The sequence below is a fragment of the Schistocerca nitens genome, chromosome 6 (assembly GCF_023898315.1).
Source record: "Schistocerca nitens isolate TAMUIC-IGC-003100 chromosome 6, iqSchNite1.1, whole genome shotgun sequence".
In the NCBI taxonomy this organism is placed as follows: domain Eukaryota; kingdom Metazoa; phylum Arthropoda; class Insecta; order Orthoptera; family Acrididae; genus Schistocerca; species Schistocerca nitens.
This window is the reverse complement of record NC_064619.1, coordinates 609,140,485-609,162,540: the sequence shown is the minus strand read 5'-3', so window position 1 is coordinate 609,162,540 and position 22,056 is coordinate 609,140,485. Positions and strand designations below refer to the sequence as shown.

Genomic DNA, 22,056 nt, shown 5'->3' with positions numbered 1-22,056 from the left:
ACACAACCAGCTTCCACGCAAAATCCATAAAATCTGAAAGCGAACTGGGTAGAGTTATTTAAAGCCGAACACGCATTTTAAAAGGTCACCACCTGAATGAGATTTCTTTTTAATGGTATATGCGGTCCTGTTTTTCATTTAGCGTTATCGGACCAGTTTGTGTATTACAACAGCAGGAAAATCGGATAACGGCATATAAAAATCGTACCCTTTATACAGACCACTTACCTAAGCGCAACACTTGCACTTCGAATTTACATGGAACACGTTCCTGTGTTGCCATTATATCATCTATCGAAAAATAATCCGGGAAGAAGCTCCTTTCGAAAAACATTTTTCCAACAGCTGACAGATTCAACCCATCAAAGAATAACAAACAAAAGTGACAGGGATTTTCCCGCCACTTTCAAGTTTCAAAGTATTTCGCACAGATAATCCTTCGGCTTCAGCGATATTATCACAGCTTACTGCTGCACACAAAGCGAGATCCCCAGCGGTGGGATCGACTTTTAGAAACCAAATGTGTGGTGATGTAGATTAAGGACCCAGGTATCACACACTGCAGCCATTCACCCTTGTGGGCCCTCGTTTGGGAGTAATTGACGAAAAAAAAATTTCGGAATTTTGCGTGATGGTCAATAGCGTAAAAAGACGCATTACATAGTCCATCTGTAGGTGTAATGGCTAGGATAATAGCTGCAAGCTCCACAGGCAAGGGGGAGGTTGCAAGTGATACACAAAGGGGAATCAGCCAGATGAATGTAATGTAGTCTGGAGATCGTTGGAAATTTACTATTCACAAAATAATACCCTAATGAACGCACTTTTGTTGGTAAATGCAGGTGGTGTATATTCCTTCAGATGTCATGCCAAGAGTGACCGACGTATTTTTGTTCTATGATGTTCTTGGTCTGAAAGTTCATTAAGTGTTGGTATATTTTCTTGACTTTGATGACATCTTTCTCGGGTGTTCCCATGTCTAATGTAGCTATATTCTACGAAGAAATATTTGAGGTGGTAAAGTTCATTTGGGATGTGGTGAACGTCCTGGCTGGCCGGCGCTGTTTCATTTAACGGAAATGCTGCAACACTATTGACTGACCGCTTCCACGGTTTATATGTTTTACAGACGTACAATGCTTGTGCTTTATTATACACATCTGTAAGGTTCAATACACTGTTCTCAGTCGGTAGTGTCAACGTTTGGTACTTGATTTTGAAGATGTGGCTGCAGCTGATGAAGTGGCCAAAAGCATCCAAAATCCCGTTCGCCACTTCCCTCCGCATTTGCAGGGCTTGCGCCACGTAATTTAATTTAGAGTATATATAGATGTTTACGAGAGCCACTCTTTGTATCTCATTAAGAGTACGGAGATTGTGCTGACGTGTAAAAGCACGGATAGTGTTGAGGATTCTTCTGTAATTAACTGCAATGGTCTGCCGAATATTCCTTGTATATTCCACCCAAGACATGTCATGGTGACAGTTTCCTTTATTGGTAAACGTATGGGAACTCCTAATCCACTTCCAATATTCATTATGCCGGACTTATTTCTATTCAGTTTCGCACCAGATAGTTGTTCATATTTATTATGTCAAATGCTTTCTCTATCTCGTCCACTTGGGGCGCTGCTATTGCTGTGTGTAACAAAAATGAAACAGTGTGTTGAGATTCTTATATCAGACTGTATTGTTACCATGGAGTGTAAATACCTTTGGAATGATCATTGGAAGGCGCAGAGTGAGAATTCTGTCCGCAACATGGCAACATCTCATTCGATTCAAGTCACATGATCTTTAAATGGAGCATCATAGCTTGTATAGCACTTAGCATATTTTAAGCGTTATTACTTTGCTGCTACAGATGGATCAGCTTCAGAAGTACTGTGAAACTTTTGTATATGCATTTTACTGTTATCTTAACAGTTTGATACCAGGAACTGAAATTAGCTTATGGATATGAGGAGCAAAGGTACTGTGCTTTTTCGGCATTGTGTTATAGCTCAAATTCCACGTTATTTACGTTTTTCGGTAAGGGAATAAAAATGACAGCCAACAATATTTTTTAGGCTTTCTGTTCTAATTAATAGTGTTACAATTACACTGTAGAGGGCGCAACAGTGCCACAAACAAACAACAGTTTGGAACTATAAAACTGTTACAGTAAGTATGGTAAGCGATTTACCCTTCTGCTTGTCCATTATTGTTTTCAATTTTGTTTTATTTATCATACTGATTTTTACAGACAAGTAAAATATCTATAACATCTTTTCGCCATCTAATCAGAAAAGCAAAACCATACACTATGCACAAAAAAAAAAAAAAAAAAAAAAAAATGGAAGACTAATGCTAGATTTTTGGAGTGATAAAAAGATAAGAGCTAACAACTTCTTTTTTTACATTTTCTATTGCGCTGATTCATATTGTCAAATCTGTTATAATTAATTACAGTGCAATGACACTGTATATGAAACTGCCTCATGCAGAAATAGACATTCACAAGGTTGGTTGATTAATTTGGGGGAGGGGACCAATCAGCGAGACATCAGTCCCATTGGATTAGTGAAGGAATGGGAGTGAAGTTTGCTGTACCCTTTCAAAGAAACCAGGCCAGAATTTGCTTGAAGCGATTTACGGAAATAACAGAAAACCTAAATCAGGATGGCTGGACATGAGTTTGAACAGTTGTCTTCCTCAATGTGATTCTAGTGTGCTAACCATTATGCTAACTCGCTCGTTCACACACCAGGGTTTAAGAACTTGCATAAATTGGAGGAAATTAATCAGACTGTCACGTATAAATTTTGTCTGCATACGAACACTGCACCAATATGTGTACACTGACTGACTGACTGACAGTTTACTCAAGCACATGTGCAAATTTGTCTAACTCTTGTCTCATAAACACATACCCCTAAAATTGCAGAAATTATCTCTACAATACAAGACTTTATTAACCCTGTGTCTCTTTATTTTTCAATGTATAAAGTGCCTCATATCAATATGACATTTAGAATTATACCTTTGTTGTACATATCTATGAAAAGCAACTGGCCCTCCTTTCACATACTTCTCTTTAGCAACGGCAGTACTGCACTATAACTGTTTCTGAAACTGAAATATGTAGAAATGTATATAAAACAAAGCGAATACTTGAAATATTACAATTTCGCTAATACTGAAATTTGTAGGCAGCCAGCATCGTCCCAAAATCATATGATTAGTGTGGTTTGATGTTAAGAACATGCACAGTAGGCTTTGTTCACTCTGTATGTATACTCTGTGGAAGCCTGGAACTTAAACTCATTGGATGTTAGCAGTTTTAATTGTTTTATTTTTTGCTTCTTGATAGCTTTTTCGCCTCTTTAGCATTGTTTGCTTGCAATAAAAATAAAAATTTTCTGAATGAATCGAAGAAATAGAATTCTCTCTCTCTCTGGAATGTACATTTGATATATATATATATTTAATCACCATCATTTAATAAAAATTACAGTTAATAGCACATAAGAAAAATGCAAAAGTAATTCTTGTATCAGTTTTAATATCATGTGGGAAAACAAATGTGTAGTCAGGTCAAACTTGAGAAAGGAAATTCATTCCTGCACGAAACAGAATTCAAGTTGTATGACTTACACATATATCCTCACACTATGATAAAAAATTGTGAACTTCACTAACATATTAAAACTCTGTCTTCAACACACCTGAAACTTGCATATATGCTTTTCACAAACAGTACAAAGCTACTTCAGTAGATATCTCAGGACTCAATTTGACCCTTAAAGCTGGTGTTTACAAAAAAATTATAATCATATGCCAGGCTTAATATATTCACCTCCTGAATAGGTGCAACAGTATCGCAGACATTTTGTAATAGATCTTTACTTCTGCATGCTTACTCTACAAACCATAGTGAAGCGTGTAGAAGGAGGTACCTAGCACTGAACTACACATTAGGGTCTCTTCTCATTCCAATAGATTATGGAGTGCTAGAAGAATGACTCATTAAATTCGATGTGGATGATAAAATTAGGTCTAATCTTGTCTTCTCAGTGCCTATAGGTGCGATATATTTCTAGATTCTTTAATACTGGTTCTTAAAACTTTGTGTCATGTAACAATACTATTTCTTCAACACTACAGCGAAACTGCAAGGAAAGTCTGTATTCCATTAATTCATTCGAAATCTGGAGACAAAACCAGTAACCAAAGAATTTGCACTACACGTAACATATAAGAGACGATTTACTACTTTCATAACTAAAATTTCACGGAATAATTGGCGTCTATGTGCTAGCGTCTGCCAGTTCATGAGTCAAACAAGTCTGTGACCATATATCTCAGAAAGAATTTCATTGTTGGGGGTTGGTTGAAGTTCCGCAGAAGAGGGTGGATAAATGCTGATCGGTAATAACTGTACTATCTGGAAGTAGATTTATGATCTTAGAGCACGGAACTTCAGCATGCCTATAGATTCTTGTCGCCTGTTTAGCACGCTATGTTGTAGATAGACAAAAAATTTCCACCTACCTGTATATGATAAATAATTCCTTACTTAAAAATTTATATCAACATATTATGTTATGGACTGATGTGGAATCACACTCGAAAAGTATCTTCATTTTGTGTTCTCATAACATTTTGTGCCAGCCATGTTGTAATCAGGCAAGAAACTAAATCGAGCGTCTTTGGCCAACACATACAACCAGCTAAAGTTCGATATCCAGGTAATATAGAGATCGCTGAGGCTGTTTCACACCAGCTGTTCGTAGAGCAGCAAGTGACATCAGTGTCAAGTAGCAGTGTGTTTACAAAGTGAGGTTATAAGATACTGTCCATATCGGAAGTAAGGAACTAACAGTTATGAAGTCTATTAATGGCCTAAGCAAAAATGACACTAGTCAATTCTGTATGGTGAATTGCTGATAATTTCAATTCAATTTATTTATCATCCTTGTATTATATGGACAAATACTTGTATGATGAGAAAAGTTTCACCACATGAGCAACAGATGATGATGTTAAGATTCCTGGCTGCAGGGGGAAGTTGCAAGGATCTAGAATTTTCTACCGAAATTTCGAAACAAGTGTTGAGTGAAATCATACTCAACACAAGCAAAGCTGTCCTAAAGGAGGATTCCTTGAAGTCAAATAAAGTAGCTCAATCCTGTAATATATCAATATTGTGACAAGGTACAGATCATATTCTTACTGTTTTAGATGTGTTTGGAACTCAGTATATTCTAAGAAATTATTGGTGTGGCCAGTGAGCTATACTTTGGTTCGTTCCTGAGTCGGAATTTTCAATTTCCTGTCTTAAGCCTACCAGCAACCTGTAACAAACTTTTATATCAGAAAATAAAACTCAATTCTGAGATCTAGATATGGATTCATAGTCTCAAAAGTATTACTTCTAGTGTTGTGGTAGTGAATTCTCCAGTTCACCTCTAATTTACTCTTGTTATGAACTACATATCATATAGGGGGTTCGTTACAGTGTTGAGCTCTTTGTAGTAAACAGTCCACAACGAATTTCCCTGTTTGCCATAAGGTCAGCCACTCATACTTTCTCTATTAAAGAGTTATAAACAGCTGCCTTCTTATCTCGATTGCTTTATTCCTGACTCTTAATTTTCCAAAAATATGTATTACTTCTATACATGTCAAAAAATTTAGTAATGAACTCTCTAGAGTATTTATGTGTATCTGCCACATTAAGTTCACTGCGCACACGCCGACGAGAAACATTAGATGGAACAAATAGCTGATTCAGTAACATTTTTTGGACCAAATTTGCAGCTATCTCCTGTCCACTTTGTACAATTTTTCTATGCAGATGTGGTTAATGCCTGCAGATTTGAGCAGTTGTGCTCTAACTTCCAACTCCAATTTCCAGGTTTGAGCACATTTCATATCTTCCCAAATCTCCTAGGCACATGCTACGATCTGTCTGTGTAAATGTGAAGTGCTCAGACAAATCATTGTGGGTGGACTACCTTTACACAGATAATAGTACATGAAACAGCTTTACAAAATTATGTGTTGATTAGTAATATAATCTTATGGACAACATTAAACCAAACATATAACAATGGTCAGAATACACTTAATTAGAGTAATAAATATTTCTGCATGAATACAGTTTATTTTTTAAAATAAGAAACTAAGTTCACCACAGCTAAGGAAATAAGCTGTTCTCCTATGATTGCTAATGATTCAAGTATCCTGGACTCCATAAAAACTCTTACTAATTAAAATTGTTTGAAGTTTTTTCCTAAATACATGTAATTCTTTTTGTTTCCTTAGGCAATTCACTAAGCAAGATTTTTTGGATGATAAAAGAGAACTTATTTGATATGTGGCTTTCGTGTATAGTTCTGTATGAAAATCGTCACTGTTTCTTGTTTTATAGTTGTCTGACTCTGAAAGTTCGTGGTGTATATTTTTATAATGTTGTATGTGGTAGGAACATGATTTTTAGTTCCTTGAAATTTTTTTTGCGTTTCTCTACATGTCACCACTTCGATTGTTCGTGTTGCTCTGTTTTGAAGTCTAAATGTGTGTTTAGCGAGACTGGTATTCCCCTGAACCATGATGTCATATCTTAATGTGATATGCATAAGTACAAGTAGGAACGTAACACTGCAGCAGTTCTATAGGAATTTTTAAGCATTCTAAGAACATAACAGTACTGACTTAATTTTTAATACTATTATATGAAACAACATTTCAAAATATAAATATTAATTTGCTAGCAAATATATATATATATATATATATATATATATATATATATATATATATATATATTGTTTATGATGCTATTTGCTATGTAGGAAAAAATAGTGGATAAAGTAAATAGGCTCCATGTATTCCCCCTCTTTGATGTGTTGGGATATATATATATGATGTGTTTGGATATATATATATATATATATATATATATATATATATATATATATATCCAAACACATCAAAGAGGGGGAATACATAGAGCCTATTTACTTTATCCACTATTTTTTTCCTACATAGCAAATAGCATCATAAACAAATGTATTTTTATCCTTCAATAGAGCTGACATTTTTACTTAATATAAGCTTCTTTAATGAAAATAGTTTCACCAATTATCTTCTTATTTATGCACAATATATACATCAGCTCTGTTCAGTTATCATAAAATTTAAATCGTTTTTCACTTTCAGATGTCTGGCCTCTCCTATGCAAGAACACTCAATGATAAAAATATCGAAGTCATTATGGAATACTTGCAGTTTATCTCAGCAACAAAGCAAAATAATAAAATAAAATCCAAGAGCACACAAGAGCACAACACCTACTGTAACTTAAGATTGTGTTACGAAAATAAGTTAAATTCCAATGCTGGCAGATCAGGACACTTTTCCCTTACCAACATCGACACCAAAACTTATTTGCTGAGAGACCTTGACCTTGACATCTCATCCCATCCTTTTCCATTTTAGTGACAGCTTACGTGAATACCTGCATTCGTAATGGATTGTGAAGTTTTTCAACATTCTGTTCCTTCTTATCAAGATGTGAAGGTGCATAGAAGGTGGTCTGTGGGCATAGTGGTGCAGTGGGCACCTGGATTGGTGTTGATGATTGCAGTGTAGGATGTTGGGCGCTGGGACTGATTTTTCCCATTCACGCAATGGATTTGAAGTTGTTCCAAGAAAAGAAAGTGTGAGAAATGGGTGAGCTGGTAGGAAGTGTGAGTTGTGGTAGGTAAGCGGATGCCAAACGTGAGGCAGAATGCTAGCCTTTTTAGGTTATCTGATGATTTGCAGAATTTACAACACAATATATGTGCAACATTGGTGTAAGTAAGGATAGGGCAAATATCGTCAGCTGATGAGACAACCCACCGAACGACCAACCAATGGTCATCCTGCTCCAATGTCCCTCCGTTGGATAGTTCATGTGTGTCGCCAGCGGTCGGCGAGCACTGGCTGTCCGCACCTCAGTGGCGTTCCGCCCCCGACTTCACTGCTGCCGCGTCCCGACTGCACTGCTGGTCTATCCCGAACTGACTCGGAGACACACGACGACCCAGAAATAATATCGCTCACTCCAGAGATGGTACAACAGTGCACTTATCGATTCACACTGCTGCTGCTGCTCACGGGCAAGTAAGGCAGGAAGTTAGTGACGACAGTAAATGGAATAAGAAAACGAGGCGGCAGTACCGTAATAGATGACAAACAATAAATGGGATAAACGCGAGCCGTGCACGGCTCAATATCCTGTGGATGTGTGGTAATTGGCTCCATCCCATGCAGTCCACTTTACAACTACCAGCAGTTGCTCAGTGGAAGGGATTTATGAAGTCTGCCAGTAACACAATTTATCGTGAAAGAAGTGCAGTAAATTTGCCATCATTCACTAATGTGCCACCAGGTAACTACAATACAGTGTACACAGCCTTAAAATACGCCGCTAACGATAGCCAGAGCACCGTGCCATGCAGTCTCGGATTATTTTCGTGAGAATGGCAGGATGAATTTTGTACACTCATGTGCTACATGCCATGCATTGATGACACAATGGCAGGGTCTGGGCTGAAAGAAGTCTTCCATTTAGTTTATGCTGAAAAATCAGTACACACGATGTTAACTGGACACTTACTTGTTCAAACAGTTTTAACTCGGATCATTCTAGGATGCATCAGTGGCTCAGAAGGAGGAAAGAGGTGTATTGTCAACATTTTGAGCAATATAGAAGATATTACTGTAAAAGAACTTGAGGGAAAAGCTTGTTTGTCATCAATTTTTAATAAATTCAGGAATGAGTTGGCTCGTCTCAAGGACAATGGAGCTACTACTGATTTTTGAGTGCAGTATTTTAACATGGTATCATTAACGAACACTTTTATAGATTCTGAACATTGTGGTGATTAGAATGGTCAATTGGCTTGTGTCCAGAAAATGATACAATTCTTCCATCCAAGCAGCCATTTTGAATATGTAAAATGTGCTCATCTTTACATGCATGACATGATAGGATTAAAAACTAGCCACCACTTATTTTCAACAGTTTTGCAGGTGAGAGTTCTTTCACCACAAATCGAACTGCTTCCACTTGGGCAGGGATTTCGTCAGACAAGACCATAGAGCGGACTCTAATGCACTCTGTTGAAAGATCAGGTGGTCTGACATGAGGAAGAGGCACAGCCATTTCCGTTCTAGTGACGTGGGTTGGAGGAGCCTCTGGAGCAAATACCATTTGCTCGTCACTGGAGGAGATTACTGTAGTGACTTTTGCCGGCCGGTGTGGCCGAGCGGTTCTAGGCGCTACAGTCTGGAACCGCGCGACCGCTACGGTCGCAGGTTCGAATCCTGCCTTGGGCATGGATGTGTGTTATGTCCTATGGTTAGTTAGGTTTAAGTAGTTCTAAGTTCTAGGGGACTGATGACTTCAGATGTTAAGTCCCATAGTGCTCAGAGCCATTTGAACCGTTTTTTTGTAGTGACTTTTTCAAGTGGGGAGCAGCATGTTGATCTGTGGGTATCATGACAAAATAGGGATGGACAAGACCGGACAAAGGTTTATGAGCGGTTCACTGACCATTCTCTTTTCCCGAAAATGAATTCACTTAGGTCTCTGCCGAGAGGGATAATCAGAAACGAGAACATAAATATCAAGCCTTAGAAATTGGTGCCAGAATAGTTCAAAGTAACATTGGCTCTAATCTTGGCGACATAAATCACTCTAAGAAGAATGTAGTGTTGTTTTTGACTAATATGAACAATGCCGTAAAAGTGCACAGTGAAACAGTAGTTGTAGACTCTCTGACAATTTTCCAAAGGACAGCCATTGCAAAATATAGTGACAAAGATGTTGCAAAGCTTATGGAATGCAACTTATTTCCATTCCCGTTGGCTCTTTTTAGTAAAGAGGGAATGAGGAAATGAGAGAAATCTTCTCTCTATACTGCTTTTCCAGAGGACAGCGATTCATCTTGTGACCTAAGAACGAGTGGTGAATGTGGTGAATGGAGGCTTCCTCCTTCATTGCGTGAAATAGAATGTAGGCACCATGTTTTCCATACTTTGCAGTCAATACATAGCCTATGTTCTCAAAAATTATGGTCAAAATTGTACTTTGGTTTTGATTGTTCTGGTATGTGCTCTAGTGTGGCGGTATACATCGCAAAATTGAGGCAAACTACTCTGCAGCCATCTTTATGAAATTGCATTTAGAAACATATTCAATGGGTTCAAATGGCTCTGAGCACTATGGGACTCAACTTCTGAGGTCATCAGTCCCCTTCAACTTAGAACTACTTAAACCTAACTAACCTAAGGACATCACACACATCCATGCCCAAGTCAGGATTGGAACCTGCGACCGTAGCGGTTGCGCGGTTCAAGACTGTAGCGCCTAGAACCGCTCGGCCACTCCGGACAGTCATATTCAATGGGGTTTACTAATTTCTGAAGCAGATCATGCTCGAAGACAAGGGTATTTCCCATAAATGTGTGGAAAGAGTCTCAGGGATGATTTCACAATTGTGTCGCGACTTTTCTTTTAGAGCCTGTATTCAAATACAGTAGTGGCGTTCCTCGAAAAAAAACGCGTAATTACATAAAAAATTGTTTAAATATTTTTGTGTCATCTCACTTTCTGTGCCATCTTCAAGTTATGTATGAGACAGTATTCTGCACATTGCTTAAACATCAAAAAAATGTTCAAATGTGTGTGAAATCTTATGGGACTCAACTGCTAAGGTCATCAGTCCCTAAGCTTACACATTACTTGACTTAAATTACCCTAAGGACAAACACGCACATCATGCCCGAGGGAGGGCTCGAACCTCCACCAGGACCAGGGGCACAGTCCATGACTGCAGCTCCTAAGACCGCTCGGCTAATCCCGCGCGGCTTTAAACATCAGATGCAATAACTCCCAAAGCAGTTCCTGCTCCTGGGGCTACCTATGATGGAGCAGGGAGTACAGGCACAGTAGAATGAACGTCTTGCCACTTGCTTTAGGAAGACTGAATGGACTTTTATCGAATGATCTACAGTTACAGCACATGCATTTATCAGCACGAGTTGCGGAATGTAACTTAGCGCCATCCCACTGCATCTTCATTATTTGATGAAGTGTATTTGTCTTCACCAAATATCATTGCTTTCTAATCATTTTACAGTTAGCTATCGACACAGTTCTCAGTTGTGTGATTACAGCTAATGTATCTGTTAAACTCTTCCTCCTCCAGCACAGACCCCGCCATTTTTCCCCAGACGCCATCTTGAATTATGTCACAGGAGGAGAGGGTGGGGAGGGTCAACAGCACCGTCTTGTGGTCCTGTTGTGAAGTAGATAAATTGGACTCCAGACCTCATTGTAAACACACTGGTTGGAATTACTGTCTATGACAGGTCTAATTGTTTGAATAGACAATGCATACAAAATAAAGACTTACGTCTGTCCTATGCAGCAACTCAGCACAGACTGACTCAAACTGTTTAAATAAACAATACATAAAAAATAAAGACTTTCGTCCATCCTATCCAAAGCCCAACTGAGACTGAGTCTTTTTCCCTCCAATTTCCAAATGGAGAGAGGAGGGGATGGGAGGGGGAGTGGGGTTAGGTTATTGAGGTAGGCCGCCATCTTGGATCCATGATCTTGAATAAATTGGCAATAAAGCAGAGTGGGGTGGGACGCCAGCTTTGTCCTACTACTTACAGCAAGTAATGGACTAAAGCCAGTATTTGTGGCATACACGAGTGGTATTGACACATGAACATGGCTATGTGATAAGTCTGAAAACTGCCATTACTAGGAGGACGGGCGATTGAAACATGGGGGAAGCACAGGGAGCTCTCTATTAGGCCCCACAGAAGTGCACATCGTTGTGACAGGAAAGGAACTGACTGCACCAAGGGGCGTCCTTTGCTCTGTACACCTCCAGAACGTCCATCGTCAGCATCGATGGGCGTCTCACCGAGACAATTCAGTAAAACACTATCAGAGGGGCACCCATAGGTAATGTCAGAAGCAGAAAGGGAGACCAGCACATCAGATGCAGTCGGGTGAAGGTCGGTGTCTGGAAATGGATGCTGACCGGAGATGGAGGCGAGGAAAGACGTCGAGTCGTCAGGTGCCAGGGCGTCGGACGACATTGGACCATCAGTAGCAGGGTCATCATCCTGTACACACATCCAATGGAGGAAGTCATCAGAAGGTGTAAGGCGTTGTCTCTTCCGTTTTCTCGGCACCTTTGCTTCCTAACATGCTGTACCATGTCGTGTATTTGGGGACTGTCGTCCTGCACGTGGCCAGACGGCAGAAAAGCGGAGCTCCATGGTCAGCAACCATGGGGACAGGACAGACAGCTTGTGCCTGCTGACGGTCATTGCCCATTTGTACTGCCTCTGGCAGCAATGTAGGGGAGACACCCAAAACGTCCATCGCGTAGGTGAGAGGTGTCGGTGCCAGTACCCATTAGTTCGGAGGCAGCCCCATCACGGATGCGTGACATAGAGGTAACACAATGGGCGCCACCGGAAGAGCGACGTCTCTGATCGGCGTCTGAACCACTCTACGTGGGGGACATGGCCTTCCTGGCCTCAACTTGAACAAGTGCGCAGCTGGTCATCATACGTGACGACAGCCCTGCAGCCGGAAATAACCAAGTAGGAAGGCACGAGTTCGTAGTTCAGTTTTTATGTAATGGACATCATTGCGGACATGGTAGGTTTTGAATGTTTTTCACGTTTCAGTGACGTGGCTAACGATGTTGGCGTCAGGTTCAAAACTGGCCACCACAATGTCCGACAGTACCTCAAAGGTGAGTTCGAAACAGCCTTAATGTTTAGGAAGTAAGCAAACGCGCGCTCGTTCGCAAGCAGCACAACAGGCGAGATACAAAACAAGGCGTGCTCGCCTCACCGCAGCCAAAAGACGACTGCCACCTCAACTATCAGGACGAGCGTCCCAGGTAACTCAAATTCTCAACATGTCACGCGCAAGTAGCGCCCCCATCCATTATCTCCACTGCTCATAGCATTCGTTGAGTCCCACAGGGGATCAGAAGACGTGGCGCATCCACACTGAAAGTACTTAGAGCTGTCCTCGCTGACATTCATATTGATACGTGGTCTGTTCTGTCGAACATGCAGGACTTAGAGAATGGTACGAGCCATGGGGCTAATGGGTGGGGGCGCTACTTGCACACGTCATGTTGAGAATTTGAGTTGTACAACAAGTGTGTCTGGATGGCAAAGGCAGTTAAGGCAACCGTTCTAGAGAAGCATAGCGTCTGGGTTCGAGTCCTGATCCGGTACAAATTTTCACCCTTTTCCACCAGTTTCTTTCAATGCCTGTAGGTGGCTGAAGTCCTGATTTCTCGTAATATGGTGTTCCACCCCCAGATAGTATTCCGGACGGACATTAAAACTTCGTCCAAGTTCTACCTTGACAGCTCATGGAACCCAACCTGCCTGTGTGAATGACCAAAAGACTGCCCTCTTGGGGGAAATGCTGAGCGAGTTTCGGCAAAGGCGAAAGCCATCACAACACCGAGGAACGACCAAGCGCCCAAGTCTGCAAGCGAAGCATAATGGCATCATGGAAGCCAAGAGATACCATCATACTAGTGACAAAGCAGAGTCTTATAAGAAAGGCTAGGTACAACGCAACTTTACGAACTCAGGTGTAGAGCCAGCAGAAAAGAGCCTCTGTGAGATGAAGCTGCGAATGTCTGAAGTTACTAGTAGAGCTGACAGTGAGGGGGGGACAATGAAGACACATGATGTCGTAACCTCTCCCGCTGGCACAGAGTGCGGGGGAAGCGCCAACACGTATACCCCACACTCCTCAACAAATGTCGGATTGATGAGTGCTGTTAGTCGAGTGCCCAGTGTGTATTTTTAGCCCTTGTGTCTGTTGCAGATATCCACTGAGAGGGGAGGCTACGGACGGGACGTTGACCCTCGACACACCCAGCTGTCTTCGATCGCTATGGAGTAACGAGTCCAGCTGGAAGGACGCTGCTGTTGCCAGCTGCATTGCCAACTTCTGAGGCTGCACTGGTGTGGCATGGAGGCCACCATCAGACTGCAGTTCTGCTGGGTATTTGATCTGCGTGACCTGGACACTGATCGTCATCATCTGCCTTCGAGTGGGAGGACAGTGCTGTTGTCCATCCCATTATTGTGGTAGACACCGATGCTGCTGGCTCCTGTCTCCCGAATGGGGGCTGAGGACCAACCCCTTCAGGTGGACTTGTGGCATTACTTCTGTATACAAAACATCGACGCCAACGAGTACACTTTGGAGATTCATTTGTAGAGCTGGAGGCTGCTGGTGTTTGCAGGTCGATGGCCAAACTGTGACGCAGTAGCCGCCATCTGAGGCTTCGCTTCACTGGCCTTATTGCTGCGAGTCAAGCGCACATTGGCTTCGCTCCACTGACGAGGGACTGTTCCGCTGGCCTGGCTATGATGTTGGACTTTGGAAGACAGACATGTATTACTGCCTAATAAATGTGTTACTGCCAACGATGTTTTCTTGGCACTTTCGAGAGTAACTAGGTCCTCATCACCACTTCCCATCCGACCGTCTCCTGACAACTGTAGGAATGTGGGATGGGACCCCTATAATAGTTACTTTATGACTGCTGTACCACCAATGGAGAGAACAGACACAACATATCAATGTAAATATGAGTGAGGACGGCTCTAGGTACTTTCAGTGTGGATGCGCCATACCTTCCAAACCCCTGTAGGACTTAATGAATGCTACAAACAGTGGGGCTAATGGATGGGGATGCTACTTGTGCATGACACATTGAGAATTTGAGTTGCCTGATATGCACATCCAGATAGCTGAGGCAGTTAAGGTATCTGTTCAACAGAATAAGAGCATCTCGGTTCGACTCCCGGTCCAGCACAAATTTCCGACCTTTACCATTGATTTATTTCGATACCCTTAGGCGGCTGAAGTCCTCATTTCTCTTTATATAATTTCTTTTCGGTTGATGTACCGCCAGTAGTGTCCGTTCTATCTGTCGTGTCTGACCAAACAGACACCATATTATCAGATTAATTTCTCTAATATTTTGTGGAACGTTGTTCAAAAGTTGGGTTCCTGATACCGAAAATGATTTAGAGAACATAACAGTATGCTTAGTGGTACACTGAGGATTTTGCTTCGTTGAGCACATGTATTTCTGTTGTTCTGCTCAGTTGTGTAAGGGTTAAAGATAAATCAGAGGGAGTGCAATGATTGAGAAGACGATAGAGCAAACAGAAGCTATGATAATCTCTACGCCTACCAGCATGTAGCTGTGATAACTGTTAATAGGCGGGATGATATGGTCGAAATAGCGTACATCGCAAATGTAACGCACAGGAGTATTCGCCGACAGCTCCAGCCAGTGCGAACTATCATATGGAAGTCTTTCTAGGATAGGACCACCTTATTAAAGGATAGGGAATGTCAGTGACTCTACGAGTTTCTACACTCCTGGAAATTGAAATAAGAACACCGTGAATTCATTGTCCCAGGAAGGGGAAACTTTATTGACACATTCCTGGGGTCAGATACATCACATGATCACACTGACAGAACCACAGGCACATAGACACAGGCAACAGAGCATGCACAATGTCGGCACTAGTACAGTGTATATCCACCTTTCGCAGCAATGTAGGCTGCTATTCTCCCATGGAGACGATCGTAGAGATGCTGGATGTAGTCCTGTGGAACGGCTTGCCATGTCATTTCCACCTGGCGCCTCAGTTGGACCAGCGTTCGTGCTGGACGTGCAGACCGCGTGAGACGACGCTTCATCCAGTCCCAAACATGCTCAATGGGGGACAGATCCGGAGATCTTGCTGGCCAGGGTAGTTGACTTACACCTTCTAGAGCACGTTGGGTGGCACGGGATACATGCGGACGTGCATTGTCCTGTTGGAACAGCAAGTTCCCTTGCCGGTCTAGGAATGGTAGAACGATGGGTTCGATGACGGTTTGGATGTACCGTGCACTATTCAGTGTCCCCTCGACGATCACCAGTGGTGTACGGCCAGTGTAGGAGATCGCTCCCCACACCATGATGCCGGGTGTTGGCCCTGTGTGCCTCGGTCGTATGCAGTCCTGATTGTGGCGCTCACCTGCACGGCGCCAAACACGCATACGACCATCATTGGCACCAAGGCAGAAGCGACTCTCATCGCTGAAGACGACACGTCTCCATTCGTCCCTCCATTCACGCCTGTCGCGACACCACTGGAGGTGGGCTGCACGATGTTGGGGCGTGAGCGGAAGACGGCCTAACGGTGTGCGGGACCGTAGCCCAGCTTCATGGAGACGGTTGCGAATGGTCCTCGCCGATACCCCAGGAGCAACAGTGTCCCTAATTTGCTGGGAAGTGGCGGTGCGGTCCCCTACGGCACTGCGTAGGATCCTACGGTCTTGGCGTGCATCCGTGCGTCGCTGCGGTCCGGTCCCAGGTCGACGGGCACGTGCACCTTCCGCCGACCACTGGCGACAACATCGATGTACTGTTGAGACCTCACGCCCCACGTGTTGAGCAATTCGGCGGTACGTCCACCCGGCCTCCCGCATGCCCACTATACGCCCTCGCTCAAAGTCCGTCAACTGCACATACGGTTCACGTCCACGCTGTCGCGGCATGCTACCAGTGTTAAAGACTGCGATGGAGCTCCGTATGCCACGGCAAACTGGCTGACACTGACGGCGGCGGTGCACAAATGCTGCGCAGCTAGCGCCATTCGACGGCCAACACCGCGGTTCCTGGTGTGTCCGCTGTGCCGTGCGTGTGATCATTGCTTGTACAGCCCTCTCGCAGTGTCCGGAGCAAGTATGGTGGGTCTGACACACCGGTGTCAATGTGTTCTTTTTTCCATTTCCAGGAGTGTATTTTCTGACATAATAAAAAATTAAAATTAATATTTACTTATATAACGCACTTATAGGTAGGACTATATCAATACAGTGCAATGCATTTAATAATTAACTTCTCAATATTAAATGGAAAACAAGTTTAGGAATTATTAGTGCCTCCCTTTCCTCTATATAAGAGGGTTGGTACTTTAAAAGTGGCAACTATTTATTTACAGCTCATACAAAATAGATACGTGTTTCAAAGTTTTACTGACCTTCAGACTAGTCACCAACATTGTGTATAACCCGTTGCCAGCGATGTGGAAGTCGTAGGATACTCTTAGCAGTGCCAAAGTGCTGACAGTTCCAGTGGGTGCGGTCTATTGCCCGACGAATTTGTAGCAGTTCTGAAGCGAATGCCGTGAAGTGTTTCCTTCAGTTTAGAAATCGAGTTTAGCTCAATAGGGCTTAAGTCTGGGCAGTGCAGTGGGTGGTATAGTACTTAGCAGCCCCATCAGTCAAACAAATCAGTAATATCTTGCACTGTACGTGCTTGAGCATTGTCCTGCAAAATGATGGTCAGGTCCTACAGAAAGCGTCATCACTTCTGTCTCTAAGCTGGTCGCAGGTTATGTTCCAAAAATGACAATAAATAATATAAAAAATAAATAGAAATGTACATTAAAAGTTTTTATATGAGAAATCATTTGGAATAGGGCATATGTCCACATCAAGCTTTTTGTTCAGAATCACTAATGCTGTAACCCATCAAAATACGTATCTTTCCTGGTGGGATCGCGATGAGAGTTATTATTGAAAATTGGGTCGCTAACACTGAAAGTTTGAGAAACGCTTGTTTAGAAAATTTATGTTCATACTTGTGGCTACAATTATAAGTTCGTACAAAGAATCGAGCCCTGAGAGAGCAGATTCAAAACTAGTGAGCTGCCCAGCTTTGGGTGGATTGTATATTACACAGACAAGACACTCTTTGATGAGAGGTTTAATGTCAATGAACATATACTCGGGCTGTTTTCCCTTCTTTTTGGACGTGAGCACGACCTTGGGGAATAAGACTGCACGTATTCCCACATATGCTATCACACCACCGCCTCATCTATTACATCTGCCTCTAAGAGGCATAGCTGTGGAGATTTCGAGAGCTGGAGGGACAGTCAGCTTCAACCACCCCTCTGACGTACTATGGCATGAAAACGGTGGTCCTGAAATATGTATCAGAACTCAGTCATGTGGCCTGGTAAAGACTGCATGTTTACACAAGTGAGCTGTGTTGCTAATCATTTCCACTGTAATGCTACAACAAGTAGGGACAGCAGATGCCTGGACAGCAGCAGGGCCAGTGGCTTGGGGTGTGTGGACAGATGGGTGGGACAGGGGGGGGGGGATTTGAAGGACGGGGGGGGGGGAAGGGGGGGTCGAGAGAGCGATGTAGGAATCTAAGGGGCTGCAAAAAGGAGGGCTGTTAAAGGCCGAGTACGCTTCCCTAGCACAAGATGTGGGATGCAGTGTGAGTGCCGAGGAGTAGGAAGTTGTGGGGAGGTACGGATGAGAATGGTGGCGACTGTGAAAACAATAAACACTCTGTATGAAAGTAAGAAACAGGATTAGGTTGACGCACAAGTTCATAGCGTTTTTCCATAAGTTTAATAAACACAACAGATAAACATAACTTTAGTTTTTTTGTTTTTGCTCCTCCATTCTCCCCTTACAGTCCAACCATTCTCTCACCTGTGTTGCCTTTATTATCTAGCTTGTAAGCTGTATTTGCAAGTAAATTATTACTTTCTATTTGGGAAAAAGGACAGAAGTTCATTGATGAGAAAGGAAAAATAGTCATTTTCTCCATATTTGTGAGGTGAGTATATTAACAAATATATGCATTATTTGTAGTCTTCCGTTGCGAAATACATGGAAGGAAATTTCTTCTGATATTTCTTCTGTTCAAAGTAGTAAACAGAAAAACATATGGTTCATGAATAACTATCAATTCAATATTGAAGGAAAGTGGCTCTCCTGTTCTGCGAAAGAAAACAAATGTACGAATACAAAACGGGAAATAAAACTGCCTTCTGCATTGTTAAGCGCCTGGAATAAAGTCTTTAAAGTTTCGAGTATAACTAAAGTCTCAGGAAGCAACTAGGCTTAATACATACATATCAATGTCAATCTCTACAATCCAAAATACTGGATTTGAAGTATTTAACCGTTGATTATGATGTTCAGCATATTTCCAAAACACCTCCTGTACTCACGATGTTGGCTTATTTTAAGATGTTCATTTTCGATATAAGAGTAATAATTTATGAAAGTAGCATGCCTATTCTGCGTGATAAACGATGCTGTGTGACCCGTGATCCACGTTCAACGTTGTTTTTTGCTCGTGGATACCTCAGTTTTTGTGGTTGAAGGATCTCTAAAAGGTCTGCACTATTGGGCGTCGTACGGTCTGTCACGGACAATCTATGACAAAGAAATGTAATTTCTTCCTATGAATTAGTGTATCTACTCTCCCGCATGCGTCACAGTTGGGCGTTTGGTGAAGGCCTATCTTATGTAGCTTTTCATTCGTTGCTGCTTTATCGTTTACTGTTAGATACAAGTCGGCTACGACGTGTCACAGTAACATGTCGCTGTGCACATTCCGCCTAACTATACTACATTTTGTATGTGGATGTTTCTCTTCGAGACTATTTCTGTGCTTTGTTGTCATGAGAAGGTCATAATGTTTCCTGTTGGTCAGATTTCCGGCTTCGACGATGCTGTGTCGAATTAGCTAATTCCCAAGAAATACAGTCGCACATGTCGGTAATAAAGCGGAATTCCGGCGATATCAACGGGTGGGTCAAGACTTTGAGGCTTCCACCGCTTGATGAGTTTTGTGATGATACTGGTCCTCCAGGTACGAATTTCCTTCCTGATGCGATTTACAAGTAAGGTTACAGATCTTTTGTGTACTTTAATAAGGTTAAGGCCACCTTAGGACGTAAAATTAATGTATCAAATTTGAGAATGTGTCCTCTAAAAAGAATCCAGCATAGCGCTTGTTGTATACTCTTTGCTAGATAGTCGGATATAGGAAGGTTGCGTCAAATAATTCATCTTGCTTGTAATGACGATCTCTATGGTCTTAACTTTCTGTAGTATGTTCAAGTCATGGTCGGAGTAGAGTATTGAAGCAGCACGTAATTTATCAAGCGTTTGTGAGCAGTTCTTCGCCAGGAATTTGTCTGGTATGGTTTCAAAGGTAACACCGAGAGTTTTGTGAGAATCCTTTACCGTGCACCAGGAAACATGGGATATGTCTCCGATACCACCTCCGATGTGCAAAGCTGTGATTTTAATTCTGTTTAATATTGCTCCTGAAAGAATCGTGAATGTCTGTAAAAGAGTTTCTGCTGGCGTAATTTGCTGTGAGGGTGAGACAGCTACCCATATATCGTCAGCATACGCAATGCATGGGATAGTAACAGAATCGATGCTAAGCCCGATCCCAATATGCACTAAATTGTTCAGTAGCGCCTCCACTGCAATGATGTATAAAATCATTGGCAGAGGACATCCTTGTCGGATGGACTGCCCAATGGAAACTTCCTTTGTAAAATGGCCATTAATGAGAATGCGGGAAGAGACGTTTGTAGTAAGTTTACGTATTAATTCTATGAGATGAGATCCAAAAACTAGTTTCGCCATGCTTTTAAAGAGGAAGTCATGACGTACACGATCATATGCCTTCTCAAAATCTAGAAAAATCAGAGTGCCATGTCCTTTGGTTTCAGCATATGAACAGATGATGTCCCTCGAATCACAGGCAGCTGAGACTGCACTTCGGCTTGCACTGCATTGTATTGGTCACTGGCTAAAACTTGTGCATAACGGTTTGCATCTGTATCTTAATTGATCTGGTAATAATTTTGAAATTGGCGTTCAAGAGTGTGATGGGCCGCTGTTTTCTATCTTCATGCTGTTACATTTTTTCGGTAAGGGCAAGATGATACCTTCCTTGAATGCCTTGAATATTACTTCCAGATGCCAGATTTCATTCGCTGTCTCGAGGAGTGTCGGGCCGAGGAGGTTCCAGTAACGCTGGGTAAACTCACCGCTGAGGTCGTCGGGTCCTGGTGATACCCCTTGCTTTGTACTGTGGACCGCTAGTTGGATTTCGTCCTCTGTGAAAACACGTTCTAGATTTGCATTATCCTCACGTGACAAGCTGCAGCTGAAATTTCTTAGAAAATATCCGCAAGACTATTCATCAACTGGTTGCTTCTTATACAGTTGACTGTAATAGTCTCAGACGTGCGAGATGATGTCACATTGCTTCGTGATGGCATTCTCGACGTCATCAGCGACAGGTTCAATCAACATGGCTTTACATCGCTTCGTCGTTCTCAGAATGTGGTACAGAGAGGACCGTTCTTCGGCGGCAATGTCATTTGGGTGGGCTTGCATGATGATTCCTTCCATTCGTTAGCATTGAATCGCTGTGATTTTCGCTTTATATCATTTGATCTTTACATCGAATCGCGAGAAGGATTGTTAGTGTGACTGTACAGTTCTCTCAAACAGCGGTAATAGAATTCAATAGTCTGTTTCTGCCAAAAGCTTTTTTTGTCGGGCGTATGTCATGATGGTGAGGCGTAATTTGGGCTTGGCACACTGAATCCAGCACTGTAGAACGCTAGCGTAACGACTTTGGTGCCGCTGGAGCTGTTGCCACGTTATGTTCACCTCCTCTTCAATTTGGGCACCCTGCAGAAGGCTGACATTTAATTTCCAGTAGACTTTGCTGTGGTAAATTTGCTGACATTGTAGGTTAAGGTAACACTGATATGTGCAATGGTCGGAGATGTTGACAGGAGCTATGTCACGGTACACAGTGTGTCCCCGGAGGGCATCAGACATATAGATCCTATCCAGCCGACTGGCAGAATGATTGGTTATGAAGATGTACGCTACTCGTTCACCGAGCAGTTTTTCTCATGTATCGTGAAGACACATGCCTAAATTAAGTGTTGAAGTTCTACACATCTGTTCGTGTTAGGAGTTTGGTTTCTGTGTTAAGTACACAACTGAAGTCACCACCGAGAATGAGATGTGCATGATAAGCATTAAGAAGTATGGAAACCTCGTTTTCATAAAAATTTTAACGT

The 22,056-nt window shown here is 42.2% G+C and overlaps 1 protein-coding gene across 1 annotated transcript in view; it reads right to left on the bottom strand.

The window, feature by feature from the left end:
- The window catches only part of LOC126262987 (DNA replication complex GINS protein PSF3), a 50,073-nt gene extending 49,660 nt beyond the window's left edge, over positions 1 to 413 (bottom strand). The window contains exon 1 of the mRNA XM_049959941.1: positions 229 to 413. Within this exon, the coding sequence (XP_049815898.1) occupies positions 229 to 334 (106 nt within the window). The 5' untranslated portion in view covers positions 335 to 413. The remainder of the gene's footprint in view (positions 1 to 228) is intronic.
- Between the last annotated feature and the right edge of the window lie 21,643 nt (positions 414 to 22,056).